This window comes from Arabidopsis lyrata (assembly GCF_000004255.2).
Source record: "Arabidopsis lyrata subsp. lyrata unplaced genomic scaffold ARALYscaffold_7, whole genome shotgun sequence".
NCBI lineage: Eukaryota > Viridiplantae > Streptophyta > Magnoliopsida > Brassicales > Brassicaceae > Arabidopsis > Arabidopsis lyrata.
Window position 1 is genome coordinate 23,144,977 of NW_003302549.1, and position 23,303 is coordinate 23,168,279.

The window sequence follows — 23,303 nt, forward strand, 5'->3', positions numbered from 1 at the left end:
TTACTTAGTTGTTTCCATGTAATCGTTTTTCTAAAGTTTTTGCTATTAATTCGCCTTTTTGGACTTTAGTTTCTGGGGGTTTCTATGTACCCGCCTGCCGGCTTTGTCTCCGAAAAGATTTCAATCTTTGTCGTCTCGATATAATTCAACCGTATTCTATCAATGATATCTTTAGACAAAAAAAAAAGAGTTGGGTGTGCTTCACAATAAGCCCTCGGTTTGTCTTAAGCCTCTGTATAAACGGTGTACGTAGGCCTAGGCAAATAAACCGAACCGAATGTACCGAATCGAAACCGAAGCAAAAAAGACCGAACCGAACCGAACCGAAAATTTAAAAATAACCGAATAGATACTAAATTCTATAACCGAAATAACCGTAACCGAATCGGTACCGAACCGAAATACCCGAAATACAATTATATTTTCAAAATAATTAGTTATTTATAAACCAAATAATCAAAAATACTTGAAAAATATATAAAAATAGTAAAAAATACTCGAAAATAACCGAAACATATCCAAAAATACTCAAAAATAACCGAAATATCCGAAAATATCCTAAGCAAATAACCGAATGGATACTAAATTTTAAAACCGAAAGAACCAGAACCGAACCGAAATTTCAAAATATCCGAATGGATACTAAATTTTGAAACCGAAAGAACCGAAACCGAATAGACCCAACCGATAACCGAACGGTTAACCGAAAGCCCAGACCTAGGTGTACGCCCAACAATTTCCAAATCGCCTCCAAATATATTTCCAATCAAACCCATACTTTCAACGCGACATTCCATAAAAAACCCCCAAAAGTTCCAGACTCCAAAGTATTATATAATCCCATATATTAAAAACAAAAAAGCTATACTGCAAAAAAAATTTCGATATTCTTGAATATGCTTTTTCATCTGTATAGAACAAATTTTCTCTATTCCACCACCGTCTCTCAGGCCTCGTTTTCCGGTACCGGAGAATCCTCAGGCTTTGCGTTTCGTCTCTGAAACTGATCGAGCTCCTCTTGTGGGAATACTTCAGATTGCAGAGAAGGAGAAATCTTCTTAACGTGAAGCCACGTTAGTTGCCAGAAACTGTCACTTCCGATATCATCACCTGGTAATAAAACTCCCGTCGCCTTCATTACCAGCAATGTGTTCTTGAGCAGTTCAGGGATGAGTTCATGGACTTTCTCGCTGCGTTTTCCTCTGAATTCAGTTGACATGTAAGTTTCCAAACGGTTTAAGACACCAACCCAAAGTCTGCAGAAAGACGGTTGCTGTGAGATATCTTGAAGAGATTGAAGAAAAGCTTTTGACATGAGCTTTGTGGCGAGAACAAGCGTTTCTTCAACTGTTTTCTTGAAATTCTTCCTTGAATTCTCGATCGCAAAAGCGAGCGATTTGTCTAGCAATGGGAAGACTGCGGAATCAAAGCACTGGAACCATATAGGTTGTGGTAACATGATCCCGTCTGCACCAGCTATAGCTCGTTGCAGCATCAAAATTGCATGGTTTCTCACTTGGTCGCGTTGATCATAACATACTATTTGGAGCTTGTTCACAAGTGCGAGCCACATTTCTCCAATATCTTCACTTAGTTTCATCATGGCATCAGTTTCACCAATCGAGTTTTTCGCCTCTTGAGACCATCTTGCAAGACAAAACACAGAGTTTGACATTAAGTCAATTGCTGAGATGGACCGATCGATTTCACCAACTCGGGATATAGCAAAGTTCTTAGCTGCATCCAAACAGAGCTCGTAGTTTGATGGTAACAAGTGAGCTCCTTCTGACATTATAAACCGGAGGGCTTCGAATCCCGCATCAGAAGCTTCTGGATGCCGAGCTGTGATTGATAGCAGAGATATGATCGTTCGCCAACCAGTATGGGATCTAATGTGAGATGCGTTTGCTTTTACAAGATGGACAACTTCTTGTGTAATGCGTTCGCAGTATGCATCAGCCACTCTTGGTTTAAGCTTGAGAACCAGTTGGAGTGATTTCAGAAGTTCATCTGTTAGATTTTCCTTGTATGGTAATAATCTCTGGCAAATCTTCAGTACACCAAAAACAGCCTTTTCAACAAGCGTGCATGGTGTTAATGTTGGTTGTACTATACCCAAGATATGCTCATAAACAGTTTGCCAAATCAGTAGGATTCTGTCTCGGTTGTTCAGAGTTACTGCAATTAGAAGCTCCAGGCAAAAGACTGAACTAGCTTCATCTTTCCCGGATGCTTTTATAAGAGAGTTAACAAGCTGCTGCAGAGACTCAGCTTGGAGAAACTTGCTGTCTGAGAATATGCTATCAATATGACAATCTTTCACTATCCCACGAGCATGTTTATAAGCTGCCAGTTCTTCCTCGGTTGGTAATGGCTTTGTCTCCTCAGAATCAAAAGACATGAGAAACCGACCAATAAAACTAGATGATTTTCGAGGCGTCGCTGAGGGTTGTGACTGTGATATGACTGGCAGGGGATTTGCCGAAGGTTTTTCTTGCTCCAAGCTACTAGTTGACAGCTCTGGGTCATCCGCTGCATCACTAGCTATATGATCTGGTAAAATGTGGAGTTTATTGAGGCTCAAGACACATTCCAATATGTTTTTCCAGCCCGAACTAATATAGTCACCATATTTATTTGCAATCAAGAAAACAGCTTCAGTAGCCATTCTGGCTCTGGCATCTTCTCCTAGAGCAAGAACAGCTTCATCAGCAGATAATGGGGCGAAGAAGGGTGTGAATTTGCAGAGAGACACAACCAGATCATCCAAAACACTATTCAAATGATAATATGCTGAAAGTTTTGCAATGGCCAATAACCCATCAATACATCTCTGCAAAACATCTTCTTGCTCTGTTTGCTCAAAAACCACTGATGTAGCAGCAATAGTGGGACCAGACACGATATAAAACATGTCACGGTCCAGATGGGATGCAGTGTCACATTGGATATAGGGACTGGTTTCTTTGGATTTGTAAATCACACTAATCCAACGACTGGCTGTCATCAGTTGGAAGCCGGTTCCCTCATCTGGGTTCATCTCAATCTCAATCTGACTGTGGCGGATTGAATGATAAATCTCAGATAGGTACTCTCTAGGAAGGTCTGCGCCTCCATTTATTGTCCTGTTGTTACGGATGAAATCTTCTTCAGTCATCCTTGTCCTCACCTGGGCGTTGTGCTGATCTGTGTTCAGCAAGATAATCGAGTAAGCTAACACAAAGGCAGCATCTTTATCAATCAGTATATGTGGTGACTGCTCATAGTATCTCTCAGAAAACGCCTCCAGCACCCTCTGTATCTTCTGTGCCTCGCCAGGCAATCTAAATGTACCGACAAAGAGACGCAGGGCGGTAGCAAGATTCATGTTCTGGAAGTCAAACGTCTTGGCAAACTCATGAAGCACCTGAATACAGAACTGGTCATGATTTCCAAGGAAATCTCCTATAAGATTCTTATCTAACCCACATGTATACCTGAAGAAACATGCCACACTCTTTGGATCAAGTTCCTCGGGCAACAAGTGCATCCCTTGAAGATACTGTAAGCCTTTTTTAGGATCACGGTTAAAATGATCAGCCCCAAGCATCAACTTTTTCTTTATATGCTTTGCCTTTCGGACAAAGGGAACCCAAAAATTAGGATCTCCGTAATTCTCACATCTCACTGTCCAGAATTCTTCATATCTTTCTTCATGTGTAGGAACATCTGAAGCCGGAAATTCTTCACCCACTCTCTCAGCCATTCCCTGAACCATAGAAATTAACCCATCCAATGCAAGTATATGCATAGCAGATATAGGCCCATTAACTGGGAAGGCACTCTTTGATAGCAGGTTTGAAACATCTTCAAACACATTACTGTAGGTTATATCACAATCGAAATTTGCAAACATTTCAGCTATGAAAGTATGTTGTCTGCAAAGATCAACCAGAGCCTCCATAGCCACCTCCTGTTGCTGATAAGAAGAGCCATGTTTGCTCTGTGCAATCCTCAGAAGTACATATGAAAAGAAAGCTTCAAGCTGTACCTTAAGCTCAGTACGGAGATTCAGGTAGAGATTAAGAACGATGCTGCAAACTGTAGAAAGAATCAGAGGGCTCATGGACATACCAAACTGCATCAAGTTACAGAATAACTCATCCTGAATCAAAGTCAACAGCTTTGGGTGGTCACGGAAAAAAGGCCCTCCAAGTTCTATAGCAGAATTAATTAAACCCAGAGCGAAAAGAGGAACATCTTCATCAAACGCTATTGGGTTGGATCTGGAATTGACTTCACCGTTTTCTCCAACATTCAACAGCGTACACAAGAAATGAAAAATCTCTACCATGCATGGAATACCAAAAGGCGCCATCATTGCATTTTCACCATTTGCATCAGCATTCAAGTCATCGCTGACCTCAGTTTTCTTTTCATCATTTCGAAGTTCTGTTTCTGGAATAACCATCTCAGAACTTGGAGAATCTTTGTCAGTGCCGAGAGTATCAGATACACTAGCAATATTTCCATTTTCAACCCTTTTTTCTCCAGAATTCTGATCCCAGTCCACTATTCCCACCTACACAAGAAAGAACAGCGTTAGAACTTTGTGAACAACAAACTGTCTTGTCAAGATGGTGAATACAGTACACCTTAAAACTTAGTCATCTGCATAAGTTTTAAGATGAGCAATCCTTTTATCAATCAACATGCTTAGCAGAACGTAATACAATTTTGTGCCTGTTGAATCTTCCATCTATAGGGGATAAACATGTATAACAAACAAAAAAAAATGTTGGCAGGAAAGATTAATTTGATATACCTTATCGTGGACATGTAATTCACTTTCATTAGCCAAGGGGCTGATAAAAGGAAGTTGAGAGAAGATACATCTAATCAACTCATGCATTGTGTGGCGAGCTATACGCTGCAACAATTCACTTTTGGAGCTTGATTGATGAACAACGCGCAAACAAGTGTTGACGATGGTGCAAATGTCTTGATTACTCAATCCATTAGACGCCTTACTCTTTACGCAAGCCAGCAGAACTTGAAGTATCTTCATCAGAACCACTTCCTCTGAGGCTGGATCAGTAACCTCAAAACGACAGCTTTTTACAGCATCAACTATGATATGCATTGCCTCTCCCACATTCACGGTTTCAAGGGTAAAAATCTCAAGAGTTAAGATCTTGTAAACGGATGACAAAGCAACGCCAGTAATTGGAGCACCAGTTTCATCAGACAATATAACATCCAAAAAGGGCTGTATGTACAATCTAGGGTCAACATATTGCCAATTGCTTTGCCATGAAAATATCTGCTTACGCAATTCTTTCAAAGAATGGATAAGAGAATGCTCTAACTGATCATCATCTGCAATATAACGAACACCCCACCGTACATTTCTCCTCATCACAGCCAAAACTGCACCAATTTCAGAATTAATCATGGATGCCACCGCACCCTTAGACGGTTTGGAGTGACATCTCTTGAACTCTCCATGGAACGAGTTACTTCCCGAAGGATGATTCTGATACCCCATACTCGTCCCAACTTCTTGTCTCAAACACAAGAACACACTCCAAGCATGCAGGCTGCAATAGTCAAAGCTCTTTCAGTAATCATGATATTCCTCCTACTTTTGCTACTCACAAATCATTTCAATTTCGCCAAATTCGGATATATACAGTAACTTTTCCGATCTATGTAACATCATTGGTTCAGAATTCTCAGTGACTAAACCTAAACTAAGTAACACAAATTCAGATCTAACTGAGTTCATTAGAGGAATAGCAAAAAAATCAGCAAAAACCACGAAAACTTGAGAGCTAATCACAGTTCTAGAGGGAGATTTTGAAAACGAGAAGCTTAAGAGGAAGTGGATCGAGACAAGTTCAGTGTACCTGGCTGCAGATCACGACGGAGGTACTACAAAAATGGCGGAGTTATTGCAGGAGAGATCGGGATCGAAGGAGATCCAAATTTTGCCCAGCTTCTACTATGAGAGACAATAGTGATAGAGAAATGGTGAACGGAGAAGAAGCTCTTACTGGAAGAGACAATGGTGAAGGCTCGAGGATGTGGTAGAGTGATGAGAGCTTGATTTCAAAACTCAATTGAGAATCAGATCTTTGTTCTCGTGAGTCAGAAGAAACACATCAAACGTGGATCCTTCTCTGCAATTGGCTCTGTAAATGGAGATCGGAGAAGCATCGGATGTGTTCTCTGAGGGAGATGATCGAAGTTGTGAAAGATGAAAGCGGAAGCTCTGAGATGGGCCGTAATTTGGGCTTATATTTTGTTAGGGATTCTAAGAATCATGGGTCAAAATCGGTCAAGATTCATGAATCAACCCAATTCAATTCAACCCATAAATTCTAATGAGTTGAAAATTTTGACTCAAATGAGTTGATGGATCAAATGAGTTATTGAGCCAAATAGACTGATGGATCAAATGAGCTGGGTTGTAATGGGTCAATGGTTTAAATGGTTTATCCATTTAACCCATCAATTTTTGTTAAATTGAATCAAACCAATTCAAATCTCTAAATCGACTTTAATTTGAATCCAACCAAAACTTCTAAACCGATTGAATATAGTTCTTAATTTTCCCACCAAAAATGTGAATACACAATTTTCCTATCAACCCATCATATGGAACCTCCAACTGAACAGAGTCAATCTTTGACTGTTGATCATCTTATCTGCCCAATAACAAAGACCTAAAATAGAGAGAAAATCAGACTTTTGCTCCAGCCTATGAAGATGAGATTTTAGCTATCAAAACCATGACCAATGATACGTAAAACCCGTTCAACATCCTCTTCAATTATAAACAAATATTAAACTCTATAAAAAATCTCCCACGATCATAATTTGGAAACCACTTGAGAAATTATATTTAATCAAATGGTTAAATATGCATTTCTATGGTTTTGTTCTTTCATAGTTCGACGCCATGTATTCGTATTATAAGGTTTAAATGGCCTCTAAAAAGTTTATTCAAAAAAAAATCCCACAATCATAATATTGAAATTCACTTACGGAAGAATTCCTCACATCGTCGACTTTTTGCCTTTCTTCTTATGTTGAACATTTCAACTTTTTTCCTTGTGTAATCTGAAAACCATCGTGTTCTGTTTTCATTTTGATAGGTTATTGTAAAGTTTGATTCTAAACTATCTGATTCAAACCTAAACGACAATCCAAAGGCTGCGTTTCTTGTTTGGTAAGGCTGTTACGTTACTAGTTTAAGTACTGTTAAATTTGATTTCTAAGTATCATCAAATCCCTCAGTTGTTACCGTTGAATACGTTTCGTTTCTAAATCTTTTTGTTTTTGTATGTGTGGGTTTAGCTTTGGTGGTTTTGTAGCGAATTGGACTCGTAGTACATGATGAACACGGAATCATTTGGTGCTTGCTTGCTTCTTACGCTTCCAGAAGATGTGTTTACTGTTATCTCTCGTTTTCTTTCACCAAGCGACATTTGCAATCTAATCTTGTGCGGCAAAAGTCTTTGTGCCCTTGTCGATTCCGAGAAGACGTGGCTTGTGCAATGTGAAGAAGTAAAGGTTCTTCCTTTGTTTGAAATAGTCCAATGGCGAAGCGGGATCTCTTCTTACAAGGCACTTTGTAGGTTTCTTGTAGAGGTGGTGAAGCCTCTTGTTGGGATTTGGGTTCAACAAAACCCTGAACTTGGGAATGTCGTTTATGTCATGCCTGGTTTCTTGTCTGTTGTTGGGTGCCGGATAATTCCACAAAAGGTTGGTCCTTTGTGGATTCAAGAGGGCCGAGTTAAGTGGTCACCTGTGTTTGAGATAATCTGCGGTTTTGATGGCTCTACCGGGTTTTTCCTTCATGGAAGAGACAAAGAAGGCAGTTGCTTGTACCCTGGTTTTGTTATGGGCATTGAGAAGAGTTGCAATTTGCTTCAACTCGAAATTGAGCCGAGGCGAGAGAAGAGTTCGTGCAATGAGATTGAGAGAGGAGCCTCAAGAAAGGGGGAAAAGGAGGGAGAGGTTCCATTTTGGATGCTCGCTTTTAGCGATAGAAAAAACTTACTCAATATTGTGACAAGCCATGTAGGTATACATGTGGTGGAGCCATTAAATGGAAGGTTATTTCCCACATCAAAAGATGATGAAGCAATGTTGGTCGAACGCAGAACCATGCTCTTTAAAATGCACAAGTTTGGTGGAAAGTGGAAGAACATGAATTTGGAGGAGGATGATCAGTTGTGTTACAATCCTATGCAGCTAGACATAAACGAGATGTTGGAAAATCTTGGTGATGACTGGTTTTTTGACATGGAAGAGGAGCTGATAGAGGTCACACCAACGGAGAGCACGCATGTTTTAGGGGAGTCTAGTTCTTCAAAGAACACAGCACCTTCGAGCAGTGAGATTAGACATTCGAATCGCCAAAGCTTTCTTAGCTCTGGTGATACATTTGGTCTTAGTCTCAAAGCTTCCTACTCTGAGCTAAATTCTTACGAAGGGTGGCCATACATGTACGCTCATCACTTTTCACTTTATAAACTACCGGTTAAGAAATTCGTTGATCACGAAGTCGAAGTGTATGCCGGTTTGTGGGGAGGAACGTTTGGCTGGCCAGCTGGGAAATGTCCTAAAAGTAAGCCCGAAAAGTCTCTTTACTTACTGATGCTCACTTATGAAGAATCTGAAGAGTATAATGAGAGAGTTCTCATTGGGACAAAAATACTCGAAGGAAAGCGCTATGTGAGGCGTCCCAATGGAACTGCAATGTTTATTGTAAATATCGATACACCTACCCTTGAGCCCTTTCCGGTGGATGCAGATGAAATAGATTTTGAGAATTCTTACTCGGGAAACGGTATCGCAGAAGGTTACGGATTCCGCTATCCCGGTTCAAAACCTGGTTCCCTTTTCGTGATCACTAATGATCTTCTTGCATTCGTTTGGCAAGAAACCAAAGATGTGATTACGTTGCAAAGACTAAACCTTGCAGAGATCTTGAAGAAGGGTTTGGGTTCTTGTGTGCCGCCTTTGCCTCCTACGAAGAATTTTACTTATATGAGAAGGTCCTACATAAACGAGTTTACCAAGTCATCGACCGATCCGTCTTACTCCGACGAGTAAAGAACATTGTAGGAAACACATCAATGTTTTGATTGAAACCACTCAAAACTCTCATATCTTGTCTTATTTTTGAGATACAATCTCAAAATTAAATGTACTGTGACGTCATTTGCTTTTCACAAATTACAATTATCCTATACTCAATATGCTTGTAACGTGTGTGTAATTTACTAGTAATACAAACTATGTATTGTATCAAACGTGCTGGTACCTCCTAAATTGTCATCTTACTATCCGACCACTATCAGCATAAAGAAGTCATACAAAAACAAAACTAATACTCCCTCCGTTTCATAATATAAGTCGTTTTAGGTAAAAACACGCCGATTAAGAAGATCTATTTTTTAAAAGTTCAACCAATCATAAAAGAGACTGCATAATATAAATAATCATAAAATATTAAAATAATACTCCCTCCGTTTCAGTTTAGTTGTCGGTTTAGGATTAAAATTTTGTTTCATAATAGTTGTCGTTTTAGGTTTTCAATGCAAATGTTTGGTGAAAATTAATGTTTTGTCATTAATGTTTTAGTGTTTTGACCAATGAAAAAATTATAAAATATATTAATAAAGGGTAAAACAAAAAATTTAATGATTTTCTTAATTTGTGTGCAAAAACCTTAAACGACAACTAAAACGAAACGGAGGGAGTATATAATTTGCATCGAAACTCGAAAACGACTTATATTGTGAAACAAAATACTTTATCCAAAACGTCTTATATTATGAAACGGAGGGAGTAAAACTTAGACCTGTCAAAACCCGTTCAATATCCTATTCAGTTTTAGACAATTATTAAACACTATAAATCTTCCACTATCATAATTTTGAAACCACTTGAGAAATTCCATGTATTGTAGTTTAAAATTTTAAAACCACTTGAGAAACTACATTTAACTAAGTGGTTAAACAATTTTCAAACACTTAGTCGCCTCCAAAAATTTAAATTTTCTCAGGAAAAAATCCACTTACGGAAGAATTTTCGTCACATGTCGCCTTCTTGCCTTTCTTGTTATGTTGAAGATTTCAACTTTTTTCTTGTGTAATCTAAAACCACTCGTGTTCTGCTTTATGATCTTCAAGAAAACTCTATAACCTTGTTACCATATTGATGGGCTATTGAAAAGTTCGATTCTTTTGCCATCTGATTGATCAAACCTAAACCAGAATCCCAAAGGCTGCGTTTCTTGTTTTCAAAGTCTGAATGTGGTAAGGCCGTTGCTAGTTTACTCTTTGATTTTTTAGTACTAATTATTTTGTAAAAAAGCAAAAAAAGTAAAAAAAAAAAAATGTCATAATTATTTTGTAAGTTTGTGGGCTTAATTACGTTCGGTGATTTTATTGCTCTTTGGACCTTTTAGTACATGATGAACAAGGAATCGTTTGGTGCTTGCTTGCTTCTTACGCTTCCCCAATATGTGTTTGCTGTTATCTCACGTTTTCTTTCTCCAAGCGACATTTGCAATCTGATCTTGTGCGGTAAAAGTATTTGTGCCCTTGTCCATTCCGACAAGACATGGCTTGTGCAATGTGAAGTCGTAAAGGTTATTCCTTTGTTTGAAATAGTCCAATGGCGAATCGGGATCTCTTCTTACAAGGCGCTTTGTAGGTTTCTTGTAGAGGTGGTGAAGCCGCTTGTTGGGATTTGGGTTCAAAAGAACCCTGAACGTGGGAATGTCGTTTATGTGATGCCTGGTTTCTTGTCTGTTGTTGGATGCCGGATAATTCCTCAAGAAGTTGGTCCTTTGTGGATTCAAGAAGGACAAATTGTGTGGTCACCAGTGTTTGAGATAATCTGCGGTGTTGATGGCTCTAACGGTTTTTTCCTCCATGGAAGAGACGAAGAAGGCAGTTGTTTGTACCCTGGTTTCGTTATGGGCATCGAGAAGAGTTGCAATGAGCTTCTACTCGAAGTTGAGCCGAGGCAAGAGAAGAGTTCGTCTAATGAGATTGAGAGAAAAGACTCAAGAAAAGAGTTATCGGGGAAAATAAATGAGGGAGGGGTTCCATTTGGAAATCTAGGCTTTAGTGATAGAAGGAGCTTACTTGATATAGTGGCAAACCATGTAAGTCTACGTGTCGGTGAACCATTAAGAGGAAAGTTATTTCCCACCAGGTCGAAAGATGATGACGAAGCGATGATGTTGGAACGCAGAACCATGCTCCTTAAAATGCTCAAATTTGGTGGGAACTGGAAGCACATGAATTTGGAGGAGGATGATCAGCTATATTATAATCCTATGCAGGTAGACATAAATGAGATATGGGAAAATCTCGGTGATAACACTGACATCATGGACGATAGAGAGTATCAGAGAGAGGCTACACCAAGGAAGAAGAGCTTTAGCATGTTTTTCATAAGTGGCATCATGCATATTCTTGGGAAGTCTAGTCCTGAAGAGAACACGCCGCGGCCTTCGAGCAGTGAGATTAGACGTTCGAATCGCCAAACCTTTCTTAGCTCTGGTGATACATTCGGCCTTAGTCTCAAAGCTTCCTACACTGAGATGTCTTCTTACCAAGGGTGGCCAATCATGTCCCAAAACCGCTTTTCCCTTCATAAACTACCAATGAAGAATCCCATCAATAATCAAGAGTATGCCGGTTTGTGGGGAGGAACGTTTGGCTGGCCACCTGAGCAATGTCGAGAAGATAAGTCCAGAAAGGCTCTATTCTTACTGATGCTCACTTATAAAGAATCTGAGGAGAATAGTGAGAGAGTTCTCATTGGGACGAAAATACTTGAAGGGGGCCTTGTGAGGCGTCCCAATGGATCCGTGTTGAGGATTCTTCGCCGACCTTAGACAGCCCTCAAGCTTTATGCTATGTCACACACACACCAAACATCATAACAGACCAAGCAATATAGAGAGAAAGAAGAAGATAAAACAGAGCAGAGAAGAGGGAAGAAGAGAAGCACACAAACGATTGTTCACCCTGAGTTCACCAAGTTGGCTACATCTCAGGGGAGGGAGACTGTCCCCCAACTGCATCCACTAATAGAAGAAGATAACAGAGATTACAAGTGATTCACTCTCAAGACTCACTCGTCGGCCACTCTCTGTTCTACTTGAGAAAATCCCACCCAAAGCTTAAGCCTTTACATGTTTTCTCTCACCCTTCTATCTCCTAGAGCTACATTGTGTCTATCTTCTTGTGGCTTCCTATCTCTCATGTCTTCATATCACTTTATATATGGGAGACAACCTCAAACCCTAGTGCGCTAGCAAACGAGTCCTCATCTTATTCACAAGAGGACAAAGTATCCTTCTTGACCATGAATTCAAATGATCCTCCTTGTGGTCCCAAAAGCTCTTCTAACTTTAGTTAATATAATCAACCTTGGTTAGGACTTGAGTTTACCTTTGGTTTGCACATGATCCTTGTTTGGTTGCTCATCAAGTTCTCATATCTTCACAAATCTCCACCTGAGAACATGATGATCAAAACCAAGCAACCTGCACAAACTTGAGAGAGTATCTTCTTCTACTTTCTTGGATCCCAATCTCGGCTCTTGAGTATCATTACTCTGCCTTGATACTTAGCAGTTTAAAATGCCATAAACTTGCTTGATCCTCGCTGCATTTAGCTTACGTTCAATGCACTTCAGCTGTGACTACTCACATTGCTGAACCTGAGCCATCAACACATCCTTAGATCACTAGAGTTGTGAAAACCAGCTTCATACAAACTTGTATTAAGCTCAACTCTTCAGTGATCACTTCATGATACATTCAACACTTGAATTATGATGTTACCACTCAGCAAAAATTTATTAACAAGTCAAGAAAACACCTCCAGCTTGTCAATCTCAACAGAAAACTCCATAAGCTCCACCACCTATGAGCTGTTCAATCACACATTCTCCACCACGGCTTCTGTTAATGCCATAAGCATGTTACAGTGATTGAAGTACCACTTATCCCTCTGCAAAACCTGATTCCCTTGCTAAAGCTTCTAGGATTTACTCATGCGCATTGAGATTAAAATCCTTTGAATTCACTTGAATCAATTGCAGAAAACTGAATCAACTTAGCCTCAGACTTGAAGCTCTTGATTCACCAGGTGAACAGCCTCACCAACCAGCTAAATATACACTATATAGCTATAGACTGAACCTTTCACCTCCTGTTTAAACAACCCAGTCTTGAACATAAACCTTGATCAAACTCTCTGTTAAAACAGAACCACCACCAGCAGATTTTAACCACTACTAGTTATCTTTACACCTGTCTCATATCAGCAAAACCTTGTGATATCCCTGAGACAAACATGTACAACTACTTCTGCACCAAATCTAGAACCCTTGGTGCCCTTCCAGCTGTAACCACAGACCTGCAAAACCTGCAGAACTCCACCAAACGACTTGAACCTTACCTCATTCAATTTCAAGACTTAAGCCAAAGCCTTTCCCTTCTTTATCATCAATACTTGAAGATACTTTACTTGAATGACCTGCAAGCGTCTGGTCAAATGCAATTTGAATTTCCTGCATTTGCGTCTCTTCTAAGACTCCATTTCAGTTGCTAACACCAGCCTTGAGATGAGTTGTTTATCAAGCTTGATACACAACACTTTCACAGTCTTGAAGTGAATAGCCTTGAGACAGCCCCTGCAACACTTGCAATTGTCTCTTTCAGTTTCCTCCTTAGATAATTCCCCTGAACCACTTCATTTTCTTCATCTCACACCTTAGTGTCTTCTCTGAAATTTTCAGAAAAAAACCTGCAACTCACTTTCAGAAAATCCGCAGTTCACAACTTGAAACCTGCAACTTGTTTCTGAAATCCTTACCAATCAGCCAGCTTCAAACCAAATATGTAAGACCCTTTTTTTACCTTCAGATTATAACCCAATCTGAGCTGAACACCTGTTGATAACCACCTGTTCTTGGCTTTCCCTTCTTCTTGATACAATGAACTTCCATGAACCTTAAACAACAGTGATATCCAGCCTTTTAACTCCATGCTACTGAGCTAAACACCCAGACAACCTCCACAAATAGCTCCACCAGGAACCATAACCATTTGAGTTACAATGTCTATGTAAGCTCAGCCTCACTTCTCTGAGTTAAACTGTTCTTCACTGTTCTTCTGTTCACTCACACTTTCTTATGTATTAGAGTGAGTTCCCATGGCCTCTTTCTTGAGAAAACCGTACTATAACTTGTAGCACATCTTCTTCTTCATGTAACCACTCCATCTTATTCATATGTACCCAAAGAACCACCAAGAACCTTCTTTTATTTCCAGCAGCCTTGTCATCTCTACTTGGAGCATTCTTCATAATCTAATAGTGCAACAACTTAAGCTGATACGCCATCAAATCATACCTCCATCCCAGAAAACCAAATCTTGTACTCTTCTTTAGCAAAATCAACATATACTTATCTTGCATCGCTGTTCAAATGAATAGAACACGCCGCCTAACTCTCCTAGCTAGGAAGAATTTCGACACGAGAAAATAATACGGTCAATTGCGTACCATCATATACTTCTTTTGTCGCTTGAAGATCTGATTCAAAACACAAGATAACCACTGAGAATTAAATGCTCCACCCGAGATAAGAACTCCTTGTTCTCTTACATTCATTCCAACAGAATCATCATGTGTTATACCAAACACAAATCTGTAGAATTTATGAATCTTTGCTACTGCCATCTTGTCTCGAAAACAAGAACTCTTACGCTATCCAGCTTACACCAAACAGTAGATTTCCGGAGCCACACTGCATTCCCTCTGAAAATAGCAGCCTTGTAGCTTCACGATCTCTAAAGATCCACCAACTGAAGACTTTTAGATTCACAAGAATCTAACCATTACCACTGAGACAGAACTCTGCAACAAATCATCACCCAAACTCAACCAACCACTGAAGTCTTGTCTTTAGAACTGAATCCAGAAAACCCTTTTACAAATACCCCACAGCCTAATACTCATAAAAATTTCCAAGCTTCTAAGGCGTCCCTCAGTCCCATGGAATTCTATGAGTTTCCGAGGCTGTGGTAACACTAGTATTCGAATACCAACTGTAAAAGACTGTACCAACCAGATTCAAAACTCCCTGAAAAAACCAGCATGAAACCCAATACTGAATCTTTTCAATCTCTTGCGATAACAGTGGAACGAGACTTGAAGCCTCCAAATTTTGAGTCTTGAGAAATAAGAATGATTCTGATCCAAAGATTGTAGTCAAAGAAATCCGACTTACACGTTTCAAGGATCTTAATCAAACTTCAGCCGATGATGTTACTGTCTCTCTTCCTTTCCAAACAAGAGTAAACGAAGACACAAACTTGTGGCATCGTCTTTCTTACTCACTGTAACCTCCAATTTCTTTACAGAAAATCAGAATTTCTGGATTTACCGGAAGATATCCGAGCCTTGCAAGCTCCAGTCTTCAAATTTCTTTAGCTAATTTGAGCTCCTTTCTTCTCGAGAACACTTTCTTCTTCAATCGTCACTTCCTCCTCCGACGAGAATCTCGATATGGTTTACCGATCCATCTTCGACTTCATCGCCGAACCTAATCGCTCCCAGTCATAAAACCTCAACTTACGATTTGACGATTGCTTATGTCGTGACTGTCTCTTAGCTTCAGCTTCAACACTTCCGAGAAAGAAGCATCAAGAGAAACGTACCATTGTTTCTCTTTCTGACTTTTGGGCATTTATGAACTTAGCCCAAAAAACAAAATATTCATTAATGGGAGGACAGGCCCATCTTGGCCCAACTGAAGAAAGAAAAAAGAATTTGTCGTGACCCATCTTTTCTCTTCTTCTCACCGTCGCTCACCATCAAACTTTCTCCGGCGAGAATCTCGGTGCTCTCCGGTGACGCCTTGGTCACCACACCTCCGCGACTCTCTCTCACCGCGTGTCTCTTCTATTGGAGATGGTTTGATCCGGTTAACTCTGGTTAACTTGGTATTGGTTTAATGTCGATTATTAAGTTGTATATATAAGCTTAAGATTACAGTTTTATTTTTAACAAGTTTTGTAACAAACTCTGTTTTTAGACTGTTGAATAAAGATTCTCTTTGACTCCGATTCTTCTTTGCTCGTGTTCATCTTCTCCGATTCACCGGAGTTAATATGGTATCAGAGCTTATCAACGAAGCTTCCGCAATCTTCGTCGGAGCTGAATCTTCCAGTCCTTGTTTGTTTTCTTTCTGATTCTTGCGTTTTGCAAATTGTTCATCGGATCTTCATTTTGAATCTGATTTCTTCTTTTCTTTCTTTCTTTGACCTCCTGTGTTGACGAATTTTGATTTTCTTTCACTGATTTCGTCTCACATTTCTTGACTCTTATGCAAATTATGAGTTCTTGTGGTAATACTGCGATTCCGATGACTTTCCGTCCATCATCAAGTATTCCGACTGATTCGATGTGTTATCCAACAGATCAATACGAAAATCCATATCATCTACACAGGAATGACCACGCAGGTTTGGTTTTAGTCTCTGATAGACTTAATACTGCTTCAGAGTTTCATTCATGGCGTAGATCTGTTTGGATGGCTTTGAATGTTAGAAATAAGTTGGGATTTATAGATGGAACGATTGTGAAACCAGCGAGTGATCATAGGGATTTTGGTGCTTGGTCACGTTGTAATGATACAGTGGCTACTTGGTTAATGAACTCAGTTTCCAAGAAGATTGGACAGAGTTTACTCTTTATCCCTACTGCTGAAGGAATTTGGAAGAATTTGTTGTCTAGGTTTAAGCAAGATGATGCGCCTAGGGTGTATGATATAGAACAAAGACTCAGTAAGATTGAGCAAGGTTCTATGGACATTTGTGCTTATTATACAGAATTGCAAACCTTATGGGAAGAGCATAAGAACTATGTTGATCTTCCGGTTTGCACATGTGGTAAATGTGAATGTGATGCTGCAGTGAAGTGGGAGAAACTACAGCAGCGAAGTCATGTTACTAAGTTTCTAATGGGTTTGAATGAGAGTTATGAGCAGACTCGTCGTCATATTTTGATGTTAAAGCCAATTCCTACATTAGAGGAGGCTTTCAATATTGTGACACAAGATGAAAGACAAAAGTCAATCCGTCCTTCTTCTAAAGTTGACAATGTGGCTTTTCAGACGATTGCTTATGGTACTGAAGCTCCTGTGATGGAGAATGGAGATATGGGATATATTGCAGCATATAACACTGCAAGACCAGCTCAGAAACCAATCTGTACTAATTGTGGAAAGACAGGGCATACAGTTCAAAAGTGCTTCAAGATACATGGTTATCCTCCGGGTTATAAGATTCCTACTACTTATAGGAATGCTCCTCAACAGTTTCAACCAAGGATGCAAATGTCACCTTATCAACCCCGGATGCAACAACCACTTGTAGCTCAAATGCAAATGACACAACCTCAGATGTTCATGCCTCAGTCTCAGTTACAGATGGTGCCTTATTCTAATGCAATGCAGTCTGCAAATGCAGCTTACTCTGAAGCTGGATCTTATATTCCTATGTTGCCACATGTTACTAGTGGGGGAAATAATCTCAATTTGCAGGATCTTACACAAGATCAGATACAAAATCTTATTTCACAATTCAATACTCAAGTTAGGATTCCAGAGCCTGCAGCTACTTCTACTGGTGCTTCTAGTTCTACTGCGACTATCACAGAGCATGGTCTTATGGCTCAGGCTTCTACTTCTGGTACTATTCCTTTTCCTTCCACAAGTCTTAGGTATGAGAATAATAATCTCACTTTTCAAAATCTTACTCTTTCATCTATACAAAATTTTTTGCCAAGTGATGCTTGGATAATAGATAGTGGTGCTTCTAGTCATGTCTGTTCAGATTTAGCAATGTTTAGAGAATTGATACCTGTGACTGGTGTAACTGTAACTTTACCAAATGGTACTAGGGTTGCTATCACACACACAGGAACCATATGCATCACTACAACACTCATTTTATATAATGTCTTGCATGTACCTGATTTTAAATTCAATTTGATTAGTGTTAGTTGTCTTGCTAAAACTTTGCTTTGTTCTGCTCATTTCTTTCCTAATTGTTGTTATATCCAGGAACTTTCTCAGGGCTTGATGATTGGGAGGGGTAAACTCTACAACAACTTATATATTCTTGAAACACAGAATATATCCCTCTCACCATCATTACCTAAAGCTAGTTCTTTCTCTGGATCTGTTGTAGCTGATAGTCTCATTTGGCATCAAAGACTTGGTCATCCGTCTTCTCCTGCATTAAAGAAACTTGTCAGTATCATTCCTTCTTTAAAAACAGTGTCTCCTGATGTTTTACATTGTTCAGTGTGTCCATTAGCAAAACAGAAAAGATTAGCATTTGTTTCAAATAATAATCTAGCAAAGAATCCTTTTGATCTTGTTCATTTAGACATATGGGGTCCTTTTAGTGTTGAGTCTGTAGAAGGTTTTCGTTATTTCTTAACTCTTGTTGATGATTGTACTCGGATTACATGGGTTTATATGCTGAGAAATAAAAGTGAAGTTGTTACTGTTTTTCCAGTGTTCATGAAACTCATTTCTACACAATATAATGCCAAAATTAAAGCCATTCGTTCTGATAATGCTCCTGAATTAGCTTTTACAAATATTATTAAAGAACATGGCATGATTCATCAATTTTCTTGTTCTTATACTCCTCAACAGAATTCTGTTGTTGAGCGCAAGCATCAACATCTATTAAATGTTGCTAGATCATTGTTATTTCAGTCAAATGTACCCTTACCTTACTGGAGTGATTGTGTTCTTACAGCTGCTCATTTGATAAATAGATTACCTTCCCCATTGTTGAAAGATAAATCTCCTTATGAGTTACTTTTAGAAAAACAACCTGATTATACTTTGCTAAAAACATTTGGTTGTCTTTGTTATACTTCTACTAATAATCATGAAAGAAACAAGTTTTCCCCAAGAGCCAAACCATGTGTTTTTCTTGGATATCCTTCTGGTTTTAAAGGATATAAAGTCTTGGATTTAGAATCTCATGCTGTTTTGATTTCTAGAAATGTGATTTTTCATGAAACTCAGTTTCCTTTCAAAACCAGTGAGTTACTTTCAAAATCAGTAGATATGTTTCCTAATAGCATTTTGCCTATGCCTGCTCCATTGCATTTTGTTGAAACATTTCCATTAGATGCTGCATTACCAGAAGATACATCATCATCATCTGCATCATCTGCACATATAGCACCTAGTACTGATAATAATGAACAAAATGCAGCTACACCAGATACGGATATCTCTTCTGTACCTATTGCTAGGCCTAAACGGGTTACTAAAGCTCCCGTATACTTATCTGAGTATCATTGTTCCCTTGTTCCTTCTATTTCTTTTTTACCACCTGATACTTCTTCCACATTAAATACCACTACACAAAATAATCATATCCTATCTACTTCTTCTTCTTCCATACCACTTAAAAGAACCACTCCACATCCTATTACCACTACTATTTCATATGATAAGCTTACTCCTCTTTTCAATTCATACATATGTACTTATAATCTAGAGACTGAGCCTAAGACCTTTGCACAAGCTATGAAATCAGAAAAATGGACTAAAGCAGCAAATGAGGAGCTTCAGGCTCTTGAACTTAATAAGACTTGGGTTGTGGAATCTTTACCTGAGGGTAAGAATGTTGTGGGTTGTAAATGGGTATTCACAATAAAATATAACCCAGATGGAAGTGTGGAAAGGTATAAAGCAAGGTTAGTTGCTCAGGGTTTTACTCAACAAGAAGGTATTGACTATATGGATACTTTCTCACCTGTTGCAAAGCTTGCTAGTGTGAAGTTATTACTTGGACTTGCAGCTGCAAAAGGGTGGAGTTTGACACAGATGGATGTATCTAATGCATTCTTACATGGTGAACTTGATGAGGAAATTTATATGCGCTTGCCTCAAGGATATACACCACCAACAGATACTGTTTTGCCATCTCAACCGGTATGTCGTCTTTTGAAATCTCTTTATGGCCTTAAACAAGCATCTAGACAATGGTATAAGAGGTTTTCTTCAGTTCTGTTGGGAGCAAACTATGTACAATCACCTGCGGATAATACTATGTTTGTGAGAATGACTTCAGATAGTTTTGTTGCTGTGCTAGTCTATGTTGATGACTTAATGATTGCCAGTAACAATGACAAGGCTGTTGAACAGTTAAAAGAACTTTTGAGATCAGAGTTCAAAATTAAAGATTTAGGACCTGCTAGATTCTTTTTAGGATTGGAAATAGCTAGGTCTTCTGAAGGAATCTCACTGTGTCAAAGAAAGTATGCTCAGAATCTCTTGGAGGATGCAGGATTACTTGATTGTAAACCAAGTTCAGTACCAATGGATCCAACTCTGCATCTAACTAAAGAGATGGGTACTTTGTTACCAAATCCTACTATATACAGAGGTGTTATTGGACGTCTTCTGTATTTATGCATCACCAGACCAGATATTACATATGCAGTGAACTCTCTGAGTCAGTTTCTTTCAGCACCAACGGATATTCATCTTCAAGCTGCATATAAAGTGTTACGATACATAAAGGCTAATCCTGGTCAAGGATTGATGTATCCTGCAGATAATGAATTGTGTTTGAATGGTTTTGCTGATGCTGACTGGGGAACATGCAAAGATAGTAGAAGATCTGTGACAGGATTCTGTGTTTATCTTGGTAATTCACTGATTTCTTGGAAATCAAAGAAACAGAATGTGGTCAGTAGAAGCAGTACTGAAGCAGAGTACAGGAGTCTTGCACAGGCTACTTGTGAGCTTATTTGGTTGCAGCAATTACTGAAGGACTTACATATCTCGGTTACTTGTCCTGCAAAGTTGTTCTGCGACAACAAATCGGCTCTTCATTTGGCAATGAATCCAGTGTTCCATGAGCGTACCAAACATATAGAGATCGATTGTCATACAGTGAGGGATCAAATTAAAGCTGGAAAACTGAAGACATTACATGTTCCTACTGGCAATCAACTTGCAGATATTCTAACCAAGCCTCTTCATCCAGGACCATTCCATGGTTTGATCAAGAAAATGTCTCTGTCAAGTCTATATCTTCCAAACCAGACACTTAGAAGATAAAGACTTGAGGGGGGTGTATTGGAGATGGTTTGATCCGGTTAACTCTGGTTAACTTGGTATTGGTTTAATGTCGATTATTAAGTTGTATATATAAGCTTAAGATTACAGTTTTATTTTTAACAAGTTTTGTAACAAACTCTGTTTTTAGACTGTTGAATAAAGATTCTCTTTGACTCCGATTCTTCTTTGCTCGTGTTCATCTTCTCCGATTCACCGGAGTTAATATCTTCCTCGACAGCGAAACCCGAAGCTTCTTCTCCGACTCGTTCTGCTTATGACAGCGCCGTCTGCTCTTTCACGACGTCATCGGAAGCTCGAGCCACTCCACCGGAATCTCAGCCTTCTCCGGTAAGAATCTCCACACTGTCTCTGTCATCGAACTCTCTGAGAATCACCTGAGCTCGTGACAAACATCCTCTGTTAACATCCGAGATTTCAACAGAAATCTCTATCTTCCTCCATCTTCTTCTCTCAATGCTTCAGCAGATCTAGTTCTTCTTAGATGGACAAGACACGCCGTCTTCTTATGAGATATAATCTCTAAATCCATCGTTCTTCTCTAGAGCTGCACTTCCCGAAGCCATTGCTTATAAAGGTGTGATCTTTCTTGACAAAGCTTACATTTTCCTTGTAAAGCTTGAATCTTTCTCACCGAAACTTGAAGATTCTGGATAAAGCTTGAGTCTTTCAGCACTAACCTGTGCTCTGATACCATTTGTTGAGGATTCTTCGCCGACCTTAGACAGCCCTCAAGCTTTATGCTATGTCACACACACACCAAACATCATAACAGACCAAGCAATATAGAGAGAAAGAAGAAGATAAAACAGAGCAGAGAAGAGGGAAGAAGAGAAGCACACAAACGATTGTTCACCCTGAGTTCACCAAGTTGGCTACATCTCAGGGGAGGGAGACTGTCCCCCAACTGCATCCACTAATAGAAGAAGATAACAGAGATTACAAGTGATTCACTCTCAAGACTCACTCGTCGGCCACTCTCTGTTCTACTTGAGAAAATCCCACCCAAAGCTTAAGCCTTTACATGTTTTCTCTCACCCTTCTATCTCCTAGAGCTACATTGTGTCTATCTTCTTGTGGCTTCCTATCTCTCATGTCTTCATATCACTTTATATATGGGAGACAACCTCAAACCCTAGTGCGCTAGCAAACGAGTCCTCATCTTATTCACAAGAGGACAAAGTATCCTTCTTGACCATGAATTCAAATGATCCTCCTTGTGGTCCCAAAAGCTCTTCTAACTTTAGTTAATATAATCAACCTTGGTTAGGACTTGAGTTTACCTTTGGTTTGCACATGATCCTTGTTTGGTTGCTCATCAAGTTCTCATATCTTCACAATCCGCAATGTTTGTTGTAAAGATTGATAGACCTTCCTTTGAGCCCTTTCCTTTTGATGCAGTTGGAAGGGACATTAAGGATTCTTACACGGGAGACGGTATCGCAGATGGTTACGGATTCCGCTATCCGGGTTCAAAACCTGGTTCGCTTTTCGTGATCTCTAGCGATCTTCTTGCTTTCGTTTGGCAAGAAACCAAAAATGTGATTACATTGCAAAGACTAAACCTTGCAGAGATCTTGAAGATGGGTTTAGGTTCTTGCGTACCGCCTTTATCTCCTACGAATAATTTTACTTATATGAAAAGGTCCTTCGGAAACGTGTTTACTGAGTCATCGACAGATATTTAATCTTTTGGATTCTGATAATATTTTGAATGTATTGCGACATCATTTACATTATACATTGACAATCACTATGCTTGTAATTAATTAACGTGTGTATAAACAATGTATTGCTTTGATAAAAAAAAAATAAAAAAAAAAAAACTTGTGGAATTCTTCGATCTTTCTTTTTATTATGAGTAATCCAATCCTTGAGAGTTTAGACAACATACGAATGGAGAGTCCATATCACACTAAAACAAAATCAGCTAGACAAGGAAAATATGTTTATAAATCTACTTGAACATAGTGCGTGAATAGAACCCACACATAAGTAAACCGGGTGATAAATCAAAGCGTTTTGAGGAGAATTTCAACAAGGTTCGATCTCAACGATGAAAGAAAGATGTCAAATTGGGATTTAGTTTATGTTAT

The 23,303-nt window shown here is 39.2% G+C and overlaps 3 protein-coding genes and 1 long non-coding RNA gene across 5 annotated transcripts; 2 read left to right on the forward strand and 2 right to left on the reverse strand.

Moving 5' to 3' along the window:
• Window positions 1-757: 757 nt before the first annotated feature.
• Window positions 758-6,305, reverse strand: LOC9306846 (ARF guanine-nucleotide exchange factor GNL1). Of its 2 annotated transcripts, none has more exons than XM_021017256.1 (3): window positions 5,889-6,305; window positions 4,805-5,579; window positions 758-4,561 (listed from the first exon to the last, which is right to left on the reverse strand). In XM_021017256.1, the coding sequence occupies exons 2-3, from the start codon at window positions 5,525-5,527 to the stop codon at window positions 947-949; spliced, it is 4,338 nt and encodes a 1,445-aa protein (XP_020872915.1). In that variant the 5' UTR covers window positions 5,528-5,579; window positions 5,889-6,305; the 3' UTR covers window positions 758-946. The 2 variants fall into 2 exon arrangements, with proteins under 2 accessions (XP_020872915.1, XP_020872916.1); XM_021017257.1 differs by lacking the exon at window positions 5,889-6,305 and having other exon boundaries at window positions 4,805-5,461; window positions 5,567-5,576.
• A 308-nt stretch (window positions 6,306-6,613) lies between these two features.
• On the forward strand, window positions 6,614-9,190 carry LOC9306847 (putative F-box protein At5g39480). The gene is made up of 2 exons (XM_002868668.2): window positions 6,614-7,213; window positions 7,342-9,190. Exon 2 carries the CDS (start codon window positions 7,378-7,380, stop codon window positions 9,103-9,105), a length of 1,728 nt encoding a protein of 575 aa, XP_002868714.1. The 5' UTR covers window positions 6,614-7,213; window positions 7,342-7,377; the 3' UTR covers window positions 9,106-9,190.
• A 1,229-nt stretch (window positions 9,191-10,419) lies between these two features.
• LOC9304787 (putative F-box protein At5g39460) lies at window positions 10,420-22,991 on the forward strand. The gene is made up of 2 exons (XM_002868669.2): window positions 10,420-11,877; window positions 22,547-22,991. Exons 1-2 carry the CDS (start codon window positions 10,469-10,471, stop codon window positions 22,893-22,895), a joined length of 1,758 nt encoding a protein of 585 aa, XP_002868715.2. The 5' UTR covers window positions 10,420-10,468; the 3' UTR covers window positions 22,896-22,991.
• On the reverse strand, window positions 11,996-15,984 carry LOC110226292. The gene is made up of 2 exons (XR_002330366.1): window positions 15,316-15,984; window positions 11,996-15,168 (listed from the first exon to the last, which is right to left on the reverse strand). It is a non-coding gene; the product is annotated as an uncharacterized LOC110226292 (long non-coding RNA).
• Window positions 22,992-23,303: the final 312 nt, after the last annotated feature.